This window comes from Tribolium castaneum, chromosome 4, assembly GCF_031307605.1.
Source record: "Tribolium castaneum strain GA2 chromosome 4, icTriCast1.1, whole genome shotgun sequence".
NCBI lineage: Eukaryota > Metazoa > Arthropoda > Insecta > Coleoptera > Tenebrionidae > Tribolium > Tribolium castaneum.
In genome coordinates this window covers 185,748-202,100 of record NC_087397.1, presented here as the reverse complement: position 1 = coordinate 202,100, position 16,353 = coordinate 185,748, and the positions used below count along the sequence as shown (strand labels likewise).

General features: G+C 34.0%; 4 protein-coding genes across 4 annotated transcripts; 2 read left to right on the top strand and 2 right to left on the bottom strand.

Annotated features, from left to right (window-relative positions):
• The first annotated feature begins 2,799 nt into the window (after window positions 1–2,799).
• Prip (prip) lies at window positions 2,800–5,762 on the top strand. Its single transcript, XM_008192181.3, has 6 exons — window positions 2,800–3,006; window positions 4,597–4,799; window positions 4,849–4,992; window positions 5,038–5,331; window positions 5,379–5,504; window positions 5,558–5,762. Exons 2-6 carry the CDS (start codon window positions 4,599–4,601, stop codon window positions 5,591–5,593), a joined length of 801 nt encoding a protein of 266 aa, XP_008190403.1. The 5' UTR covers window positions 2,800–3,006; window positions 4,597–4,598; the 3' UTR covers window positions 5,594–5,762.
• A 2,965-nt stretch (window positions 5,763–8,727) lies between these two features.
• On the bottom strand, window positions 8,728–10,302 carry DCP2 (Decapping protein 2). Its single transcript, XM_963335.5, has 4 exons — window positions 10,092–10,302; window positions 9,882–10,041; window positions 9,660–9,831; window positions 8,728–9,518 (listed from the first exon to the last, which is right to left on the bottom strand). Exons 1-4 carry the CDS (start codon window positions 10,157–10,159, stop codon window positions 8,953–8,955), a joined length of 966 nt encoding a protein of 321 aa, XP_968428.1. The 5' UTR covers window positions 10,160–10,302; the 3' UTR covers window positions 8,728–8,952.
• A 7-nt stretch (window positions 10,303–10,309) lies between these two features.
• Window positions 10,310–14,607, bottom strand: LOC103312189 (odorant receptor Or1). Its single transcript, XM_015977457.2, has 12 exons — window positions 14,496–14,607; window positions 14,223–14,419; window positions 13,459–14,168; window positions 13,315–13,414; window positions 13,158–13,262; window positions 12,958–13,113; window positions 12,861–12,908; window positions 11,975–12,019; window positions 11,101–11,916; window positions 10,945–11,049; window positions 10,742–10,897; window positions 10,310–10,436 (listed from the first exon to the last, which is right to left on the bottom strand). The coding sequence occupies exons 2-12, from the start codon at window positions 14,226–14,228 to the stop codon at window positions 10,374–10,376; spliced, it is 2,310 nt and encodes a 769-aa protein (XP_015832943.2). The 5' UTR covers window positions 14,229–14,419; window positions 14,496–14,607; the 3' UTR covers window positions 10,310–10,373.
• Window positions 14,608–14,801: 194 nt separating this feature from the next.
• LOC657005 (uncharacterized) lies at window positions 14,802–16,220 on the top strand. The gene has a single exon (XM_963494.5). It carries the CDS (start codon window positions 14,938–14,940, stop codon window positions 16,174–16,176), a length of 1,239 nt encoding a protein of 412 aa, XP_968587.2. The 5' UTR covers window positions 14,802–14,937; the 3' UTR covers window positions 16,177–16,220.
• The last annotated feature ends 133 nt before the right edge of the window (window positions 16,221–16,353 follow it).

Genomic DNA, 16,353 nt, shown 5'->3' with positions numbered 1-16,353 from the left:
ATGACAAGCGACAATTCTTGGCGCAATTCTTGTTCTTCAAGGGTGTAATTATCCGAAATTGTGTGAATGTAAAACTTGAAGACTTGTAATGCGAACGAATCGATTTTATTAATTGTTTTGCGATAAGTCAATGCCATAGAAATCTGAAAATTGGTTTAGTGTGTAATTTCTCGTTTTTACGTACCATTATGACTGAGAAATGTGCTGATTTGGGAACATCATTCACAATCAAAGTGTTGAAAAATAAAATTATTAAAACCCAGGTAAAAATTTCAAATAATCTGAAAATCGCTTGGTGGACTTTAACCAAAATCTTAGTCATGTTTTTCACGTCTTGGGATGTATTTTTGCTTTTTTCACACTCCAGAACTGCTGAAAACCAACCGGTGATGAGTAAGTCACCATTTTCCGCTCTCTTTACATCCCCATCGGGAAATTTATAATAATTGACCCTCGACTGTCTTACAAACAAAACCAAAGTTTTCACGGTTTGTAGCAACGATGTTAGAGTGATTTGAACCGAAAGTAACTCAAAAGTCAACAAAGCCATCACAATTTTATCACCAAAATAACAATGAGACAATAAAATGAAGCACAAAAACGTTGCACTAAATATCAGTGTGTTGACATAAAAAATTGTGACTGAAGTTTGCCGAAAAAAAGGCTTCAAACTGGTCAATAGCCAAGCCAAATGTTTGGTTTTGTCGAAATTTAGACACTTTGTTAAAAGAAACGACAAATAAATTAAATTTTCGGGAACACTTCCTAAAATAAAATAATGCAAAACTGCAACCAAACACAGACACAAGTAAATTTTTCGGTCTTTAATTTTGGTTTCGGTACAAGCGCTCAGTAAGAGTTGTGCTGGCATATTTCGTGTGTAAGATTTTTTATAATTCAAGCTGTCGTGATTGTTTTATTGAATAAATTGGATTTATACAATAATGTAAGAAGTGACACTTGCTAAAATGAAACCGAGCAAAGTGAAATCAACGGGAAAAAAACCAGCTGCTGAAAATTTCGGACGCCGGATTGTAACTTGCCGTAGCAATAAATTAATTTCTTCTTTAAGGACAAATTCTTCGTAATTCTTCGGTACTGTTGAGATTTTGTTCAAATAATTGAAGCAAATCGTTGTGATTTGATCAGTTTCTGAAACAGCTTTGGCACACGAGTGTGCCAAAAAAAACGAAAAAATCTACAAAAATTATTAGAGCGAAATTTTCACAACTTACTAAAAGTGTCAACATCCATAAAATGCTCAAAACGATCAAATCATTTCCATAGGTGAAACCTTTGATTTCCTTTTTTCTCACAGCGTAAACCAGCAACAAATCGGTCAAATTTAAAATGTAGGAAATTGTGAAAATGATCACTGACAGGATCACAAACCCAAAAATTTTATTAAAATTGTCACAAAGACCGTAGATTTGGTTGTAATAAATGCGAATTTTTCTCAATTCTGGCTTCTTACAACCCAGAATTTTCCCCAATTCATCCTCCAATAACAAATTCAAAGACACGAACAACCGCTTTATAATCAAAGCCGAATGAGAGACGAAGAACACAACAGTATTGCTCGCATAATACATCACACTTCTGCCAACGTAATACCGAAAAATCCTAAACCCTACCGTAGAATTCCAGACCCAACCATCGAACCCAATAATTAAAACCATGTAGCAATTAAAACCAATAAATTGTAAATTAAAATAACGAGGTGAGAAACATTTAAATTCCTCTTTTTTCGAAATTTCGTAAGCTCTATTGAGAAACTCCTTCAAACTTTTACCATTCCAAAATACAAAAAACACACGTAAAACCACACTGAGTAGTGATAGGGTCACATTTGCGATTTTATCAGTGATGCCAACCGTTGTATCATAACTATCGTAAAGATACGTTTCTCGACCGAACGAAGAGTAGAAAAACACAAAAATTGAGAGAAAAATGTGACACAAAGTGTAGATTTTAAAGCGCAAACTAACAGGCAATGGATTCGTACCCAAGTTATGAGGAGGCAAAAACCCCAAAATATTACAAGTCACATACAACGACTTGATATAACTACAATCGCTCTGCATTGTCATACAACTAAATTAATTTCGACTCAATTCCATCAAAGCAATCCAATTCCGTAAAAAAACAAAGAAAGTGAACACTTAATTAATGGACACACGAAATATTCGTTAATTAGGACCAAAAGTTTCGAGGTAAAAAGTGGCCAACAATTTTTTATAAAACTAATTTAAATATCGTAAAGTTTAGCTTCAGAAACCGCAAATTATATTGTGAGCCATAAAATATTTTAAAGTGACGAATTTCATGACTAAATGACTAAATGCGGCAAAAGTTGTATTCTTCTGCCATAGAGTAAAAGTTTTACTTTTGCGCCTAAGCCTTTTTACTTTCACCAACTACAAATTTTTGTCAATTTAACGGATAAAAAGTAGTATGTTATCCGTAGTAAAAGTGATACTTTATGTGTCTCGGCTGGATTATTTACCTTAAATAATGTTCAGCTTCGCCACATAAAGTATCACTTTTACTCCAAGTGACGTAATCTACTATTTAGTGTTTCAAACGAGAATAAAAATTGGAAAATTCGGGTGGTGTTTACTGGTCCAAGTAGTGATTTATCAATGTTTGGTTAAAATTAGCCAATTCATTGTTGCCAGCAGTTTGTTTTTAATTTTGATTAAATATGTAAAGCAGTTGCATCAACAAATAAATGCACACTTTATTTTAATCGGGCTTAATTCGTTGAGGTGTGGGAGCTTCTGATTAGATAATTGGTGTTTTGGGGCGCTAAATATAGGCAATTGTGTCACACTTTTGATTCGAAAATCTCGATAATTTTCGGGCTCTAATTGCAAATAGAAGTAAGCAATAATTATTATTCCCCCACTTGTCGATGAGAGCAAAAATCCCACTTCTATCTTGAATCAAATTCAGTTCAAGTTTTAAGCTCATCGAATCAAAACTGGTACCAGGGTTCACGTCAAGGTGAGTACCAAACAAAAATTGAAACTGTTTTGCCTTAAGGTGAATTAAGTGGTGTTTATTTTATAGATCAGTGTGTGCGTCTAGAGCAAAACGTTTTGTTTAGTCGATTTGTTAACAACTTGTTACGAAATTTTTATCTCTTATCGAAGCAGAATCGAAATCTTAAGTATTTGTGACAAGTGCCGACAGTTTTTTATTAATTCACTTGACTCAATCTGAAGCAAAACAATTTAAGGTCAAATAAATAGCGATCAAAATATGAAAAGCCCAAAATATTTATTCAACAAATTCAACTAATTTTAGAAAATTAAATTTAGGTTGGGCTCAAAAACACAAAGAAAATATTTTTACGCTTCCTGAAAGGTTATTTTCGATGACAAAATCAGATTTTATAAAAATATGATCGCGTTATGACATCATTATGTAGATGATCTTGATGATTATTGTTTCGGTTAATTAAAATGCAAAAAATGTGGGCCGTCAAGGCGAACAAAAATTGCCTTTTTTGGGGCGCATCCACCAAATATTTTTACAATGTCATAATAAGAGCCAAAAATATTGCATCCGTGTGCATTTTTATATTTACGATGCGTTAAAAATTGCAAGTATCTATAACAAAAGAAAATTTCGAGCCGGACACGCTTAATAATTGTTGATGATATCACAAAAATAATAATTATTAGCCAATAAAATTATACCAAAAAGTATTCTGACACTTTGCCAAACTACATTAACCTGTATAAAAAGCTGTAAAAGTCTTCATAAACGCCACTGTTTGGATTTATATAAAAGCTTGCTATTAATTTATGAATTCGTGCGGAAAGTGGTGCATTGGTGTGTGAAACTTTACCATCTGTCCGATTTTTCGCGTTTAATTAATAAATTAGTCCAAGGAATTGATTTAATTGATTGGATCAATAGTTGTATTGATTTTTGGAATCTTGTGAATCCTTGAAGGTTCGTACTCTTAGTTTTTATTTGTTCGACACATTCAAAACTTGATCGGGAATTTATTATCGTCATTAGCAAAAATGTGACAAAATTTCAGCAAACACTCTTATTATTCTAATTAATGCGACGTGCAGCATTTATTATTTTAGTGGCAAAATATCTAATACATAATGATTGATTCGACTCACTTGAAATACATACAAAACTTTACCTTTAAAAATTCTGAAATTCCCCATTTCAACACAATTATTTTATCAAAAAAAGAAAAGCAATATTTAAAAGAAGGTATTAAAACTTGTGATAGTACGTCTTTTTTTTTCTGTGGAATAGTGAATTATTTGTCTACCAACAAAACAATAACTAATTCGTTCACTATAATTAGTAGAATTGAAAAACAAATTCTCGTAGGATATTTTACCTTGCGTGCAATTTCACGTCGCCCATTTCAAATAAAAAAACTTTAAATCAACTAAGGAAAAATGTTTGCTCGGAAACTTTCTATAATGCAACAAAGGAAAAACTTGATTGAATCGTGACGGAATCTAGTTTTGATTCACTCTCATGAAACACCAAATTACCTTCCTGGAACCTACAGGTGTTTTAAAAAAAACTACAATGATTCAGTTCCTCTGTTTCTAGAAATGGGAAACTTCCACGAAACCCTCGGAATCAATGAATTGAAAAACAAAAATGCAATATGGAAAGCACTTTTAGCTGAATTTCTGGCTAATGTCCTTCTCAATTTCTTCGGTTGTGCTTCCTGTACCCACATTTCAGGGAAACCCCCGAGTTTAGTATTGATTGCGCTCACTTTCGGACTCGTCATCTTTATTCTAGCCCAAGTAATGACTCAGTAATGTGGAAAACACGCACTTACCGCCCTGTTTTCAGACTATTGAGCATGTGAGTGGTGGGCACATAAACCCAGCTGTCACAGCTGGAATGATGGCCACCGGCAATATTGGAATAGTGAAAGGAATTCTTTACATTATTGTGCAATGTCTGGGGGCTTTAGCCGGATCAGCGGTCTTAAAAGTAAGTTTTTTTTTTCGGAATTTCTGTCAGTAAGTCATTTTTTAGGCCCTTACCCCCGAAGATTTGCACAAATCGGGGCTTGGTAACACACAATTAGCCCCCGGTTTTAGCCCAATTCAAGGCTTTGGGGTTGAATTTTTTCTCGGATTTGTTCTAATTCTTGTTATTTGTGGCGTCTGCGATCCTAATAAACCTCAAGCCAAACCTGCAGCAACTCTAGCTATTGGAATGGCTGTGGCAGTGGGTCATTTAGCCACTGTTGACTTCACTGGTTCTAGTATGAACCCAGCAAGGAGTTTCGGGTCGGCTTTAATCGCCAATAATTGGACTGATCATTGGGTAAAAGAAATCCGATTTTTTTGGTGTATTTTTTTACAGAATTTTAGGTTTATTGGGCTGGGCCTATTTTGGGTGGAGTTGCTGCAGCTCTGCTTTATAAACATGCCTTGGCTGCACCGAATCTTGGACCAATGAGGATTGTAGAACGATATACGATTGCAGATGAGAAAGAAGTAAGAGAAGAGGGAAATTTTTAGGACGATTTTGTGATTGTTGAGTATTTCAGTTGAAGAGGTTGGATGTCAACAGAGATGAACCGTAAAATACGCTATTTAGACTAGAATTTTATTATTTATGAGAGAAACATTCTTCAGACTAGACTGAGAAATAAATAGCAAGAAACAATTAATCAGAGTCGACATGAAAGCGCAACTAACATTTGTCATTATTTATGTAATCATGATTAATTTAATAAAAATTACTGATATTTTTCTGTTATGTTTACATTAAGAATTATAAAAATAAATTTCCTTATTTCTTTCAAAAAGTTATGTAGTCAATAACCACAAGTGAAATTGGATAGTCATACTTGTTAACAAAATAAAGAATTCAATTCAATTCTTATACGTACAACATACATTATAAAAGTAGGTACATTGGTTTTTACGCAAAAAAGGGTTTACTTGATCTGTGGTTTTAAATGACAGATATTTGTCGTATCAACCGGTTGCCAGTTACAATAAACAAAAAATTAAATAAAGTTGTTCCGATTACAGAGGCATTTTAATGATTAAACTCGAAAACTGAAATTCCTAGAGTAACACGGTTTGTTCTAGTGAATTCTACAGATGATTCTACGCATTCTTTACAAACTTTCCACAAAAATTAAAATTTCTTATCTAAAATTTTAGCGGTCAACTCAATTACTGTTCAGGAGTAAGTTCGAACTCATGTTTTTTGAATATTTCGAATCCCCGACAAATTATGTTTCAAACTTATGCAACGTGTAAAGATGGTTGCCGACACCGTTGCCAACTGCGCCACCAGTAAAACACCAAACAAACTGATTATTTTCTGAGTGTATACAATCAAATTTTCCGATAGTTTTTTTAAATGAATTTTTAAAATAAATAAAAAATATAATTACGGTAACAAGAAGCAAGACACTCACCCATATCGAATCTCTTGTGACCTTCTTCTTCTTTAAACGGACTTACTGTAATAGAAAAAAGTACATTCTTTTCACATGCAACGTTAACATGGACATAGAGACTGCAAAGTTATACATAGAAAAATTTAAATAAAATACTGACCCTTTAATCCTGGACCTAGAAGCGCTATTAATCTATTATCTTCATTCCATTTAACACATTATACACAACAACACATTTTCTTTAAAACACCAATGTTTGTTATGAAGTTTTATCACTAAAATTCCACAATTTATTTTAAAAAGAATTTAAAATTAAGATGGCTGTGTCAACACACACTACGTTGTGGGAGTTTAGCGTCTTTTGAGTTAACGCTGCATTCACTGTTTATAATTATCGAAAAATATAAATGTTGGCAATAATATCACGCGACGATTCAGTAATTAACTTATTAATCACTCACGTTTAATTTCATTTATTATTGTAATAATTTTTTTGCATACAACCGACCGCGACAGACACCCAACAACATGACGAACTCATGACGTCATCACGTCATGGTGCGCTTCGTCTAGTCGCACAGTCAGTCAGTTGGCTGTGTTTGTCGTGGTTGCGTCGGTTGTGCACAATAATTAATTACAATGATAAATGAAATTAAACGAGTGATTAATAAGTTAATAATTGAATCGCCGCGTGTGACTAATGCCAAGTTTTAAATTTTTCGTTAAATAATTATAAACAGTGAATACAGTGTTAAGTGAAAAGAATCCCGTATTGTAGTAGGTGCGTAGACACCACCATTTTGATTTTCAATCCGATTAAAATAAATTGTGAAATTCTCGTGGATTTTAGTGTTTTAAGGAAAGTGTGTGATGTGTAACGTGTTAAATGAAATGAAGAGAATAGCCCTACCAGGGTCAGGATTAAAGGGTCAGTATTTTATTTAAATTTTTCTATATTTTTTCAGTCTCTTAAACCATGTTAACGTTGAATATAAAAAGAATGTTTTTTCTTTATTACAGTTAGTTCGTTTAAAGAAAAAGAAGGCCACAAAAACGCGATAATATGGGTGAGTGTATTGTTACCATAATTACTATCGGGAATTTGGAGATTTTCTCGATGCCAATCAATTCCCCAGTTCATTTTACATTAAAACAGTTCCACTTTTTCAAAAGTATTGACGTAATTGAGAAAATAATTTTTTTTTAAATCGGTTCGTTAATAGAAATAATACTCGGATTTAACACCACACATTTATTTGGTTTTTCTTTAGTAAGGGCCAAGCTAAGACTAACTCCAGATTCCCATACAAAAATTGATAATTCCCTTTCGCACAAAAATGCACTAACTTAAAAATCATGTTAACTAACATTGATAAGCGCAGCGGTGACAGGGTGGGTTGCATACGACCAAATGCGCCTCAACTCTACATTAAGATAACTCTTACTTACAATGAGGAAGTTTCCATTTTTTTGAAATTATTACCATTAATAGTCTTCATAATTGTAAAACTAATGGTACTTTTCAATTTTATATTCGCAAAATAAAAAAGTTATGAGACCTCAAAGTTCGAAGTTTGACAGATCGCGCGCTTTACTGGTCTCGCCAAAATTACTTCGCTGTTCCTCAATTTTTTCCATTTAGCTATTGCACTCCTATATCTCCTATAGCAAAAAAAAATCGCAAACGCTGATTTTTGTGTGATTATTATTAGTTATTAGTAATTTATTACTGTATCTAGTTAAACAAATTACTTCAATCATCACAAATAACACTTTCAATATTTATTTCTTTTAAGTCATTAAAATTATCCAGAGATCTCAATACAATGCCGAAAGGAAAAGTAGTGTGTAAATCGCCGCTACCTTGTGAACAGTTTATGCCGCGTGACGTCATCAGGCTCAAAGCTGGACCGCTGTCAAACCGGCAGACAAAAAAAACTTATATTTTTATTATTTTTAAAACTATCGAATTCATTCTTTTGCATTCAATTTCTTGATTTGAGTACTATTATGATGAAAATAAATAATAACATTTTGGAAACTTCCTCAATGATATGTCTGGGAAACAAAACCAGACCAACTAATTAACCAATTATCCATTACATTACTATGAAAACTATTGCTTAAACATTATTTGAATTTTTTTTATACAGTTAACAAAATGAAATATTTATGAACACTTTGATACTTACCTTCGAAAATTATGTCTCCTTCAAAACGCAAATCAAGCGTTAATGTTAAAGGAGAAAAAAGGAATCTCAAGGTTATTGTACTACTGAGGATATGGCAATAAAAAAAATAAGTGCTCGAAAATAATTTATTTGTAGTGTAGGATCAAACTAAAAATGCACAATTTCATTGTTAAAAAATAAAAGAACCTACTTGAAGTAGTCAGCCTTGATTCTAATTTCAATACTGCTTAAACTCAACAAGAAAAAACCTACCGAAATTAAAGCCGCTTCAAGTGAACATATTGCAGAAAAAATTAATCACACAGTTACTGGCAATAAATGAAATAAATATCACATTTAAGGAATGCATTCCATAATGGCAGTTCTGTCAAACTTAAAATTGAGCCAAGATGGTGCACAAAAATCAACACTTTTATCATCAATAAACAATTGACGTTTCGAGTGTCGTCTCTCTGTTGTTTTTTTACCATTATTTTTTACGGCCGTCTCTGATTTAACCCGAGTTTTATTCAAACTGTAGTCCATTTCGCTCACACTTGCCGACTTATGTCGCGCTTTTTTACCAACATTACAAATCATTTTCAAACGTTTAACGAAAGGCAAAACCATGAAAAACGCATTGGCATTAACGCCCATTTTAATTTTCGGTGTGACATCTTTTTTGCTATTGGGCAAATCAGCAACAGGAAACCATTCGCAAGCTTTGATTTCGTAGCGCGTTTTTGGTTGGAATTTCGTGTCCATTGGTATATTTTTAATGATGTAAAGACGCACAAGTTGATCGTTGATGGTTGCTTCAAGCCACTCATCGGCCGATATGTAGTTGGTAATATCGAAACCTGTTTCTTCAAGGACTTCCCGAATCGCACAGTGCGCTGGATCTTCCTCTTCGTTGACCTTACCTATAAATTATATAGATTTTCTCAAAAAATACTGTGAAATGTTGTTTACGATATTAGTGAAAATTGAATGCTCTATATCTGTCTGTATTTTTAAATGCGCCATCTATCCTAATCCTAATCTAAAGTAACCCGTATCCTTACCTTTGGGGAATCCCCAGGACGACTTGGCGAAGTAGCTCTGAACTAACAAAACGTGGCTCATCCCCTCCGAGAGGAGAATAGCCCCATAAGTGGGCACAGTCTGTTTGTACTCTTTCCATTCGGCCAAAATCTGATTAAGTTTGTGGCGCTCTTTTTGCAGTGACGGTATGTGCTAGAACCACAATTTTAGCACGAAACCACTTGATCAAGTCTAATAAATACCTGGAATACGTGCGCTGCGAATTCGTAAATGCTACAAGTCTTTAATTTACTTTCACTCGTTACGTAAAAATCTAAATAGAACCAATGGGCTAATTCGATTTGGAAACAAATTCGAATAAGATTTTGCTTTGCTGATTCAGGCACGCAAATTATGAACCGCCTAAAGGCCCACATTGTACAATTATTGCAAAATTTTGTTGGTAAACTTACGTCAAGAGGTCGTCCAAAATATCGGTCGGAATTGAATGTTCGACAGTGCGTAACTCCGTATCATCCATTTTTTACACAAATTACGCAAATTACAACCAAACTACTGTTTTTGCCTCGAAAACTACATAAATAGCAAAGGAAAAGCTTTTTGCGTTTTATTTTGCTTCCTCTGCGACATATTTTCTATATTTGACAGAAGTGTATTGCCAACATTTGGTGATTTTTAGTGATAAAGTGCTAGTTGAAGTGCACGTGAAAAATGTTCATAATTAAATCAGACAATTAAGAATCTTCTTTGTATAAACGTTGGAGCACTGCAAAATACGAATACGAGGACCGTAGGATCTGGAAAGATTTTTTAAGTTGGAAATTTGGGTTGTAATGTTGATTGCCTACATATTTAAAAAAAGCAGCATAATATTTTTAAAAAGAATCATGCTTTTATTAAATTTCGTAAAAATTAGCTAATAAGTCAAAAATAATTTTTTTTTGCTCGAAAACATTACTTAAGCAATTAAAAAATTAAAATTGGTTTTACAATAACACTAAAAATTTTCAAAATATCAACAGATTTATATTTTATGTAAAAAAAATTGGTTCAGGGGTGGTTTTTGCATTTTTTCATTGTTCAGCTGACGAAAAATACTCACGGTTGTGAACGTGGTCAGTGACAAGGTAACAAATTTTCCCGCTGTTAAAATAACCGGTTTTTTCGTCCTTTCCAAAAAAATGCAAATATTTTTGCGAATTTTGACGTCAGATTCGTACCAATTGGACATATAAAAAGCTTGCCCAATTGAATCACTCTAAAAAACATTGTTCCAAAACATATTTTACACTTTTCTCGAAATACCGTAGTTATAATATCGTGTCCGTACCAGCAATACATTGCCACCTGACACATCATACAGGAGAAATAAATGATTAAAAAAATAAATTGCATACTTGGGATAGGCACCTAAAATTGAAAATAAAGCGACAGCACTTATTATTTAATCAAAAAACTCACAACAATCATCTGAAAACCGGTGAAACAAATCACAATAATGCTCGCAAAAAATTGCAAAAAAATCCCTTTAGAGAAAATGGTCTCGATTTGGTAAGCAAACTTGACGATTTCTTTGTGATGATTGACACAATTTTCAAATTTTGCTTCAATCAGTTGCTTGGTATTGTGCCCTTTTGGGTGAAAATCAATCGTCTTTAAGGCCCCTTTCAATAAATTAAACTCCGCCGAAGCGACCGTGATCAACATACAAGTCAAAACATCAATGCTTGAATTATTATAAGCACTAACCGACACACTCATTACTTGAAAAATTACAGTCGGGTAGTAATATTTTTTCGTATTGTAGGGCAACCAGCCCGGCAAAGGCAAACTCAAATCCTCCTTATCGTCCAAATAGGGCACAAGTGTGTAAAACAAAACCACCAAAATGCACAAAATTCGGAAAATTTTAGCGATGAACTTGCACGAGTCAATTTTAGGTTTGATCTGCCACAGTTCAAACCCGTAGAATATCTTCCTTGAAAGATTGTCTTCAATTTCAAACATTTTTTTCTTGTAGTAGACGAAATTTGTGAGTTTGCATAAAAACGTAAAATGCGTCATGAAAAACAGCAACGTTTCACTCAATTTCGAAAGCTCGTTTCGGTCGATTACCATTTGGACAACCATTGAAAATAGCTGTCCATAAGCGATGAATAAATTTATGAGGGCACTTGTGTTGTAGAAAAAATTGTATTTTTTCGTACGCCGAGGGTAAAACCCTGAAAGGGTTAAAAGGGTGCGTTCAGTTTCAAAGGCATTTCGCAAATCGTAGTCCTTGAAAATTATTAAATCAGATGAGTTTAGAAGAATTGTGTTTTTTTTTCTGTAATACTTTGATGGTGAAAGGCATTTTGCTTGACCCAAGGCTGGAACAAGACTAAATGTGATTCTACATATCATGAAAAAATCATTTTGGAATCGATATTTTAATTGAGGGGTTGTGGCTATTAATATGAATTGCACCCTTATGTGGTAACAGTCTTGTTTTAATTGCTGTTTCCAAATTGAGACGCTGTGTAATTAGTTTCGCCTTATTTACAATTTAGACGGTGGCCCACTAAATGATGGTTAAAATTCTTTATTAATTTTAAGTGACAAATTTTAAACTATCGAGTTATTACGGCTTGTACGGCTAATAAATTCCAAGATTTTTCTTTTTAATTTAAAGCAACATTTTTTTAATCTATAAATAATACAATGCTTTCAAACTGTGTTAAATTAAAAAAACTCTGATTAATAGTTCCGGAGATATTGCTGGAAATTTGGTTTGAGTATCTTTAGTCAAAATTCTAAAGTATAAAACTTTAAACCCGTCTATGTGTAAAAAAAACTAGAGCAGGGATGGATTCGTGGTTCCTAGTATTTGATAGAATATCATTTGGAGATTCTGGCAGTATATTAAATTTTGTCACTGAACTCACAGTTTTCGAGAAAAAATAATTTAAATCTTTGTGAATAATTTTCATAATTTTTACATTTCAAGTGGCAGTTACGTAAACTTGTCATAGTGTGATGTTTTTTGCTAGTTTTTTATTCGCTAGGAAATAATTCAATGATTTTTTAAAAAATGCTTAAATCTTTGAGTTTTAATTTGTGTTTTTTATTTTTGTTACGAAATTATTTTGGTACGAAATGAGAGAATAATTAGAATGCTTAAATTGTAAAACACTTTAATGAATTAAAACAATTTTTATGTGTAGTATTTATTCTGATTTAGCATAAAGTCGTTGAAGTACAGCAAAATATGAATAGGACGACTTAAGTACCTAGAAATTACGTCAAATTTTTTTGCTACTTTTTTTTTATTTGAATTACGGTCATCAGTGTTGTAAGTTTCAGCGAAAAAATATTCCCGGCCTTTAAAACAACCGGTCTTTTCCCTCTTTCCATAATAATTGCCAAACTTTTACACACCGAAGTGTCACATTTGTTCCACTCGGACATGTAACAAGCATCAGATAAGCCGATACTCTGCAAACAATTTGTAAAAAAAATCAAACAAATATTTTACTCACCCTGTACATTAATTCATTGCCGTACCAACAATACAGCGCAATTTGACACGTCATTGTCGAGAAATAAATCATCAAGAGAATAAATTGGATACTTCTGACCGAAATCTAAAAATTTTATTTTTTTTTGGACGGTATTTAACAGTCAAAAAATAATTACAACAAGCATCTGGAAACCTGTGAGACAAATAACTACAACACTTGCCGTAAATTGCACAAAAATGCCTTTGTGGAACAAAATTTCAATTTGAGTAATGTAGCTACAAAAAATTATTATTTATTACAACAACACTGAAATACGTACTTTAAAAGGATGGTGTGATAGATAACGCATTTTTTGATTGCTTTTTTGACCAACCAAGACTTCGAAGTATCCACACTTGTGATATTTTCGAGTCTTATTTTCAATATATCGAATTGTGCAGAACCTAGAGTTATTAAAATCGTAGGTAAAATATCCAACGTTGAGTTGAGAAAAGCCCCAATTGCTATCCCACAAGTCTGGGCAATGACCAGTTCAATTTGATGGGTTTTCACATCGAAAGGGAACCATCCTGGTAGTGGTAACATATGGTCTGGGTCCTCGTCAATAAACGGAAACAACCCATAAAAAGACACAGTTAAAATGCACAAAATTCGGAACAGCCTTGCCAGATATTTCACTCGAATCATGTACTTCTCAATAATGTTTTTTTCAAATTGGTCCAAACAATTCAAAATTGGGTTTTTAAGAATGCTTTCAATCCGCAGCATGGTCTTGTTGTGGTAGAGAAAATTGACAAGTTTGAAGAGAAAAGCGGCTTGAGTCATGCAAAAGAGCAAAGTTTCGGATAATTTGGTTAAATTGTCACGTTCGACGAACAATACTGTGATCATTGAGAGGAATTCAGTCCAGGAATAGACAAACATGAACAATCCCAAAAAAATAAACTTGATACGTTTGCCACAAGGATAGAAACTTCCATAACGAAGGAATTTTTTTTCCGTTTCAAAAGTCCCGATTAAAAACTCTTCCTGAAATAGAATTTGATGATGATTAAGGTTTGAGGCGATGAGTTAAGGACTCACGTCCATGACTGACGAAAGAATATTAATTAACCGGAAAACCGTTGATTAAATAGATGGGAGGTAGCAATCACAATGTCAAATATTCATCTCTTGGAGCAATTATTTTCTTATTTATTTATTAAAAAATTGCTTCTAGAAGGAGGAAAAATCTAATTGGTTTTTTAATAATCCAATAGCTGCACTTGAATTATGTATAACTACTTGGTATCGAAGAAAAATAAAAAATTAAAATAACATTGTGATTATTGTATTTCTAATAAAACACAAATTTACCATTGTATGCCACAGATAAGTCAGCCATCAATCATTATTTGCACATGTTGTGGAATTTTTCCAATTTTGTGTCGCCACGAGTTAAATTTTACTATAACATAACATAATAAAAAGTTAATTGCTCGAACCGAAATGACCTATTTGCGTGTAGTTGTAACAATTTTTTTCTGCTGATTCACTCAAAGGAAGTCACTAACAATATTTCCATAATATGTACAATGACAATACGTCACATATTTATGTGTATAATTAGAAGGTGGGTCTCGAGAGAATCAAAATAGTTTCTCCATCTGGTCCTCTGCCAAACACACAACAGTTGATAGACCATCGCCAATGAGTTAAATTGTTTCAATTAATGCCCTCTCCATAGTACTCGTCACGTGACAGTGCCCTCGTGTGTTTGAACAGTGTCTCGTAAATCAGTAATCTCGCGCTGTTCAAAATGGTGAAATCGAAAGTAAACGATTTGCGCGCTCTTTTGGCCAAAACTCTAGGAAGTGACATCGAAATCACCGACCAGAAAACCACACTTTTAACAGCACCTGGTGAACACTACGGAAGCATAATGCTGGCACTGGACGTCACACTCAAAAAATCCGGAAAGGAACAAAAATACAATCTCGTGGCGAAATTAATCCCAGCTAACGAAATGCTTCGAGTGGCTTTCGATATTTACGTAACGTTCAAAAAAGAAGTACTAGCTTACACCGAAACCATCCCTTACATCACACAATTGCAACGCCAGTACCAAGTACCAGAGCACCATCTCTTTGACAAACTCTTTGCCAAGTGTTACGGTGCCAGACTTTGCCTGGACACCAATAAAAACGAAGTGGATGAAGACGCTGTTCTAATTTTTGAAAATTTGAAACTCCAAGGGTACAAAACGGAGGATCGCTTGGTTGGTTTTGACTTGAAAGCTTCCAAGATCATTTTGAGGGACTTGGCCCGGTTTCATGCCGCCCCAATTGCAGTGAAACGGCTCAAATTTGATGATTTTCAAGCCAAAGTTCTCCCAGCACTTGCCAAAAACAAGGGCTTGGAGCAGCTACCCCCAGAGGTGACTCTAGCATTCCACAACAGTATTATGGAAGGTGCTTTGGAAGTGCCAGAACTGGAGGAATTTCTACCAAGGGTGCAAAAGGTGGTGGATTATGCCGCCTCACACCCTTATGTCAATCGACCACCCCCGAAAGAATTATGGGGTAGTATGTCACACTCTGATTTTTGGACCAGTAATACCATGATTTTGCGTAACGAGCTTGGAGAGCCTGTTAGTAACAAAATCGTCGATTTGCAGATCATGACGTATAGTTCCATAGCACGTGATGTGATTTTTTTCATGTTTACTAGTATTATTAACCGGGTGTTGGAAGAGAACTACGAGGAGTTGCTTCGGACGTATTATGATAGTTTTGTAAACACGTTGAAGGAGTTTGAGTTGGATGTGAGTGAGTACAGTTGGGAGAATTTCCTCAAAGAGTTGGATGAAGTTGCACCAAGTGAAATTTACCACGTTTTGGTTATGCTGAAGCCGATTTGTACCGAAAGAGGGAAGGTTGAGAACAGTCTGGAGGACTTCCAAGACAGTGATTGGAGTCGGAAAGATTTGTTGGGGCCTTCACACCGCAAGAAACTTAAAGATACGGTGCTAGCATTTGTCAAGAGAAACTGGATCTAGGGCCAAATGTTGTACAATTTTATGCAATAAAAATATTTTATTGACTTTGTTTGGGCACAATTTTAGACCAGAAATCCTATTTTTCCTGATTTCTTGTCGCATTTCTCAAGATTTCGTAAAGATTGTCTAAAAAACAATTAATCAAACCGAATACTATTTTCGAACGATTTAGCCTTA

Excerpts from the sequence above, each read along its gene's own strand:
- Prip (XM_008192181.3), top strand. The coding sequence starts at position 4,599 with ATGGGAAACTTCCACGAAACCCTCGGAATCAATGAATTGAAAAACAAA. Across the intron at positions 4,800-4,848 it reads TCATCTTTATTCTAGCCCAA|ACTATTGAGCATGTGAGTGG; the intron begins GTAATGACTCAG and ends CCCTGTTTTCAG. Across the intron at positions 5,505-5,557 it reads CGATTGCAGATGAGAAAGAA|TTGAAGAGGTTGGATGTCAA; the intron begins GTAAGAGAAGAG and ends TGAGTATTTCAG.
- DCP2 (XM_963335.5), bottom strand. The coding sequence starts at position 10,159 with ATGGATGATACGGAGTTACGCACTGTCGAACATTCAATTCCGACCGAT. Across the intron at positions 10,042-10,091 it reads ATTTTGGACGACCTCTTGAC|GCGGTTCATAATTTGCGTGC; the intron begins GTAAGTTTACCA and ends GTGGGCCTTTAG. Across the intron at positions 9,832-9,881 it reads TCGCAGCGCACGTATTCCAG|CACATACCGTCACTGCAAAA; the intron begins GTATTTATTAGA and ends TTGTGGTTCTAG.
- LOC103312189 (XM_015977457.2), bottom strand. Across the intron at positions 13,263-13,314 it reads CAGGTTTCCAGATGCTTGTT|ATTTCGGTCAGAAGTATCCA; the intron begins GTAATTATTTTT and ends TAAAATTTTTAG. Across the intron at positions 13,114-13,157 it reads GCAATGAATTAATGTACAGG|AGTATCGGCTTATCTGATGC; the intron begins GTGAGTAAAATA and ends AATTGTTTGCAG.
- LOC657005 (XM_963494.5), top strand. The coding sequence starts at position 14,938 with ATGGTGAAATCGAAAGTAAACGATTTGCGCGCTCTTTTGGCCAAAACT.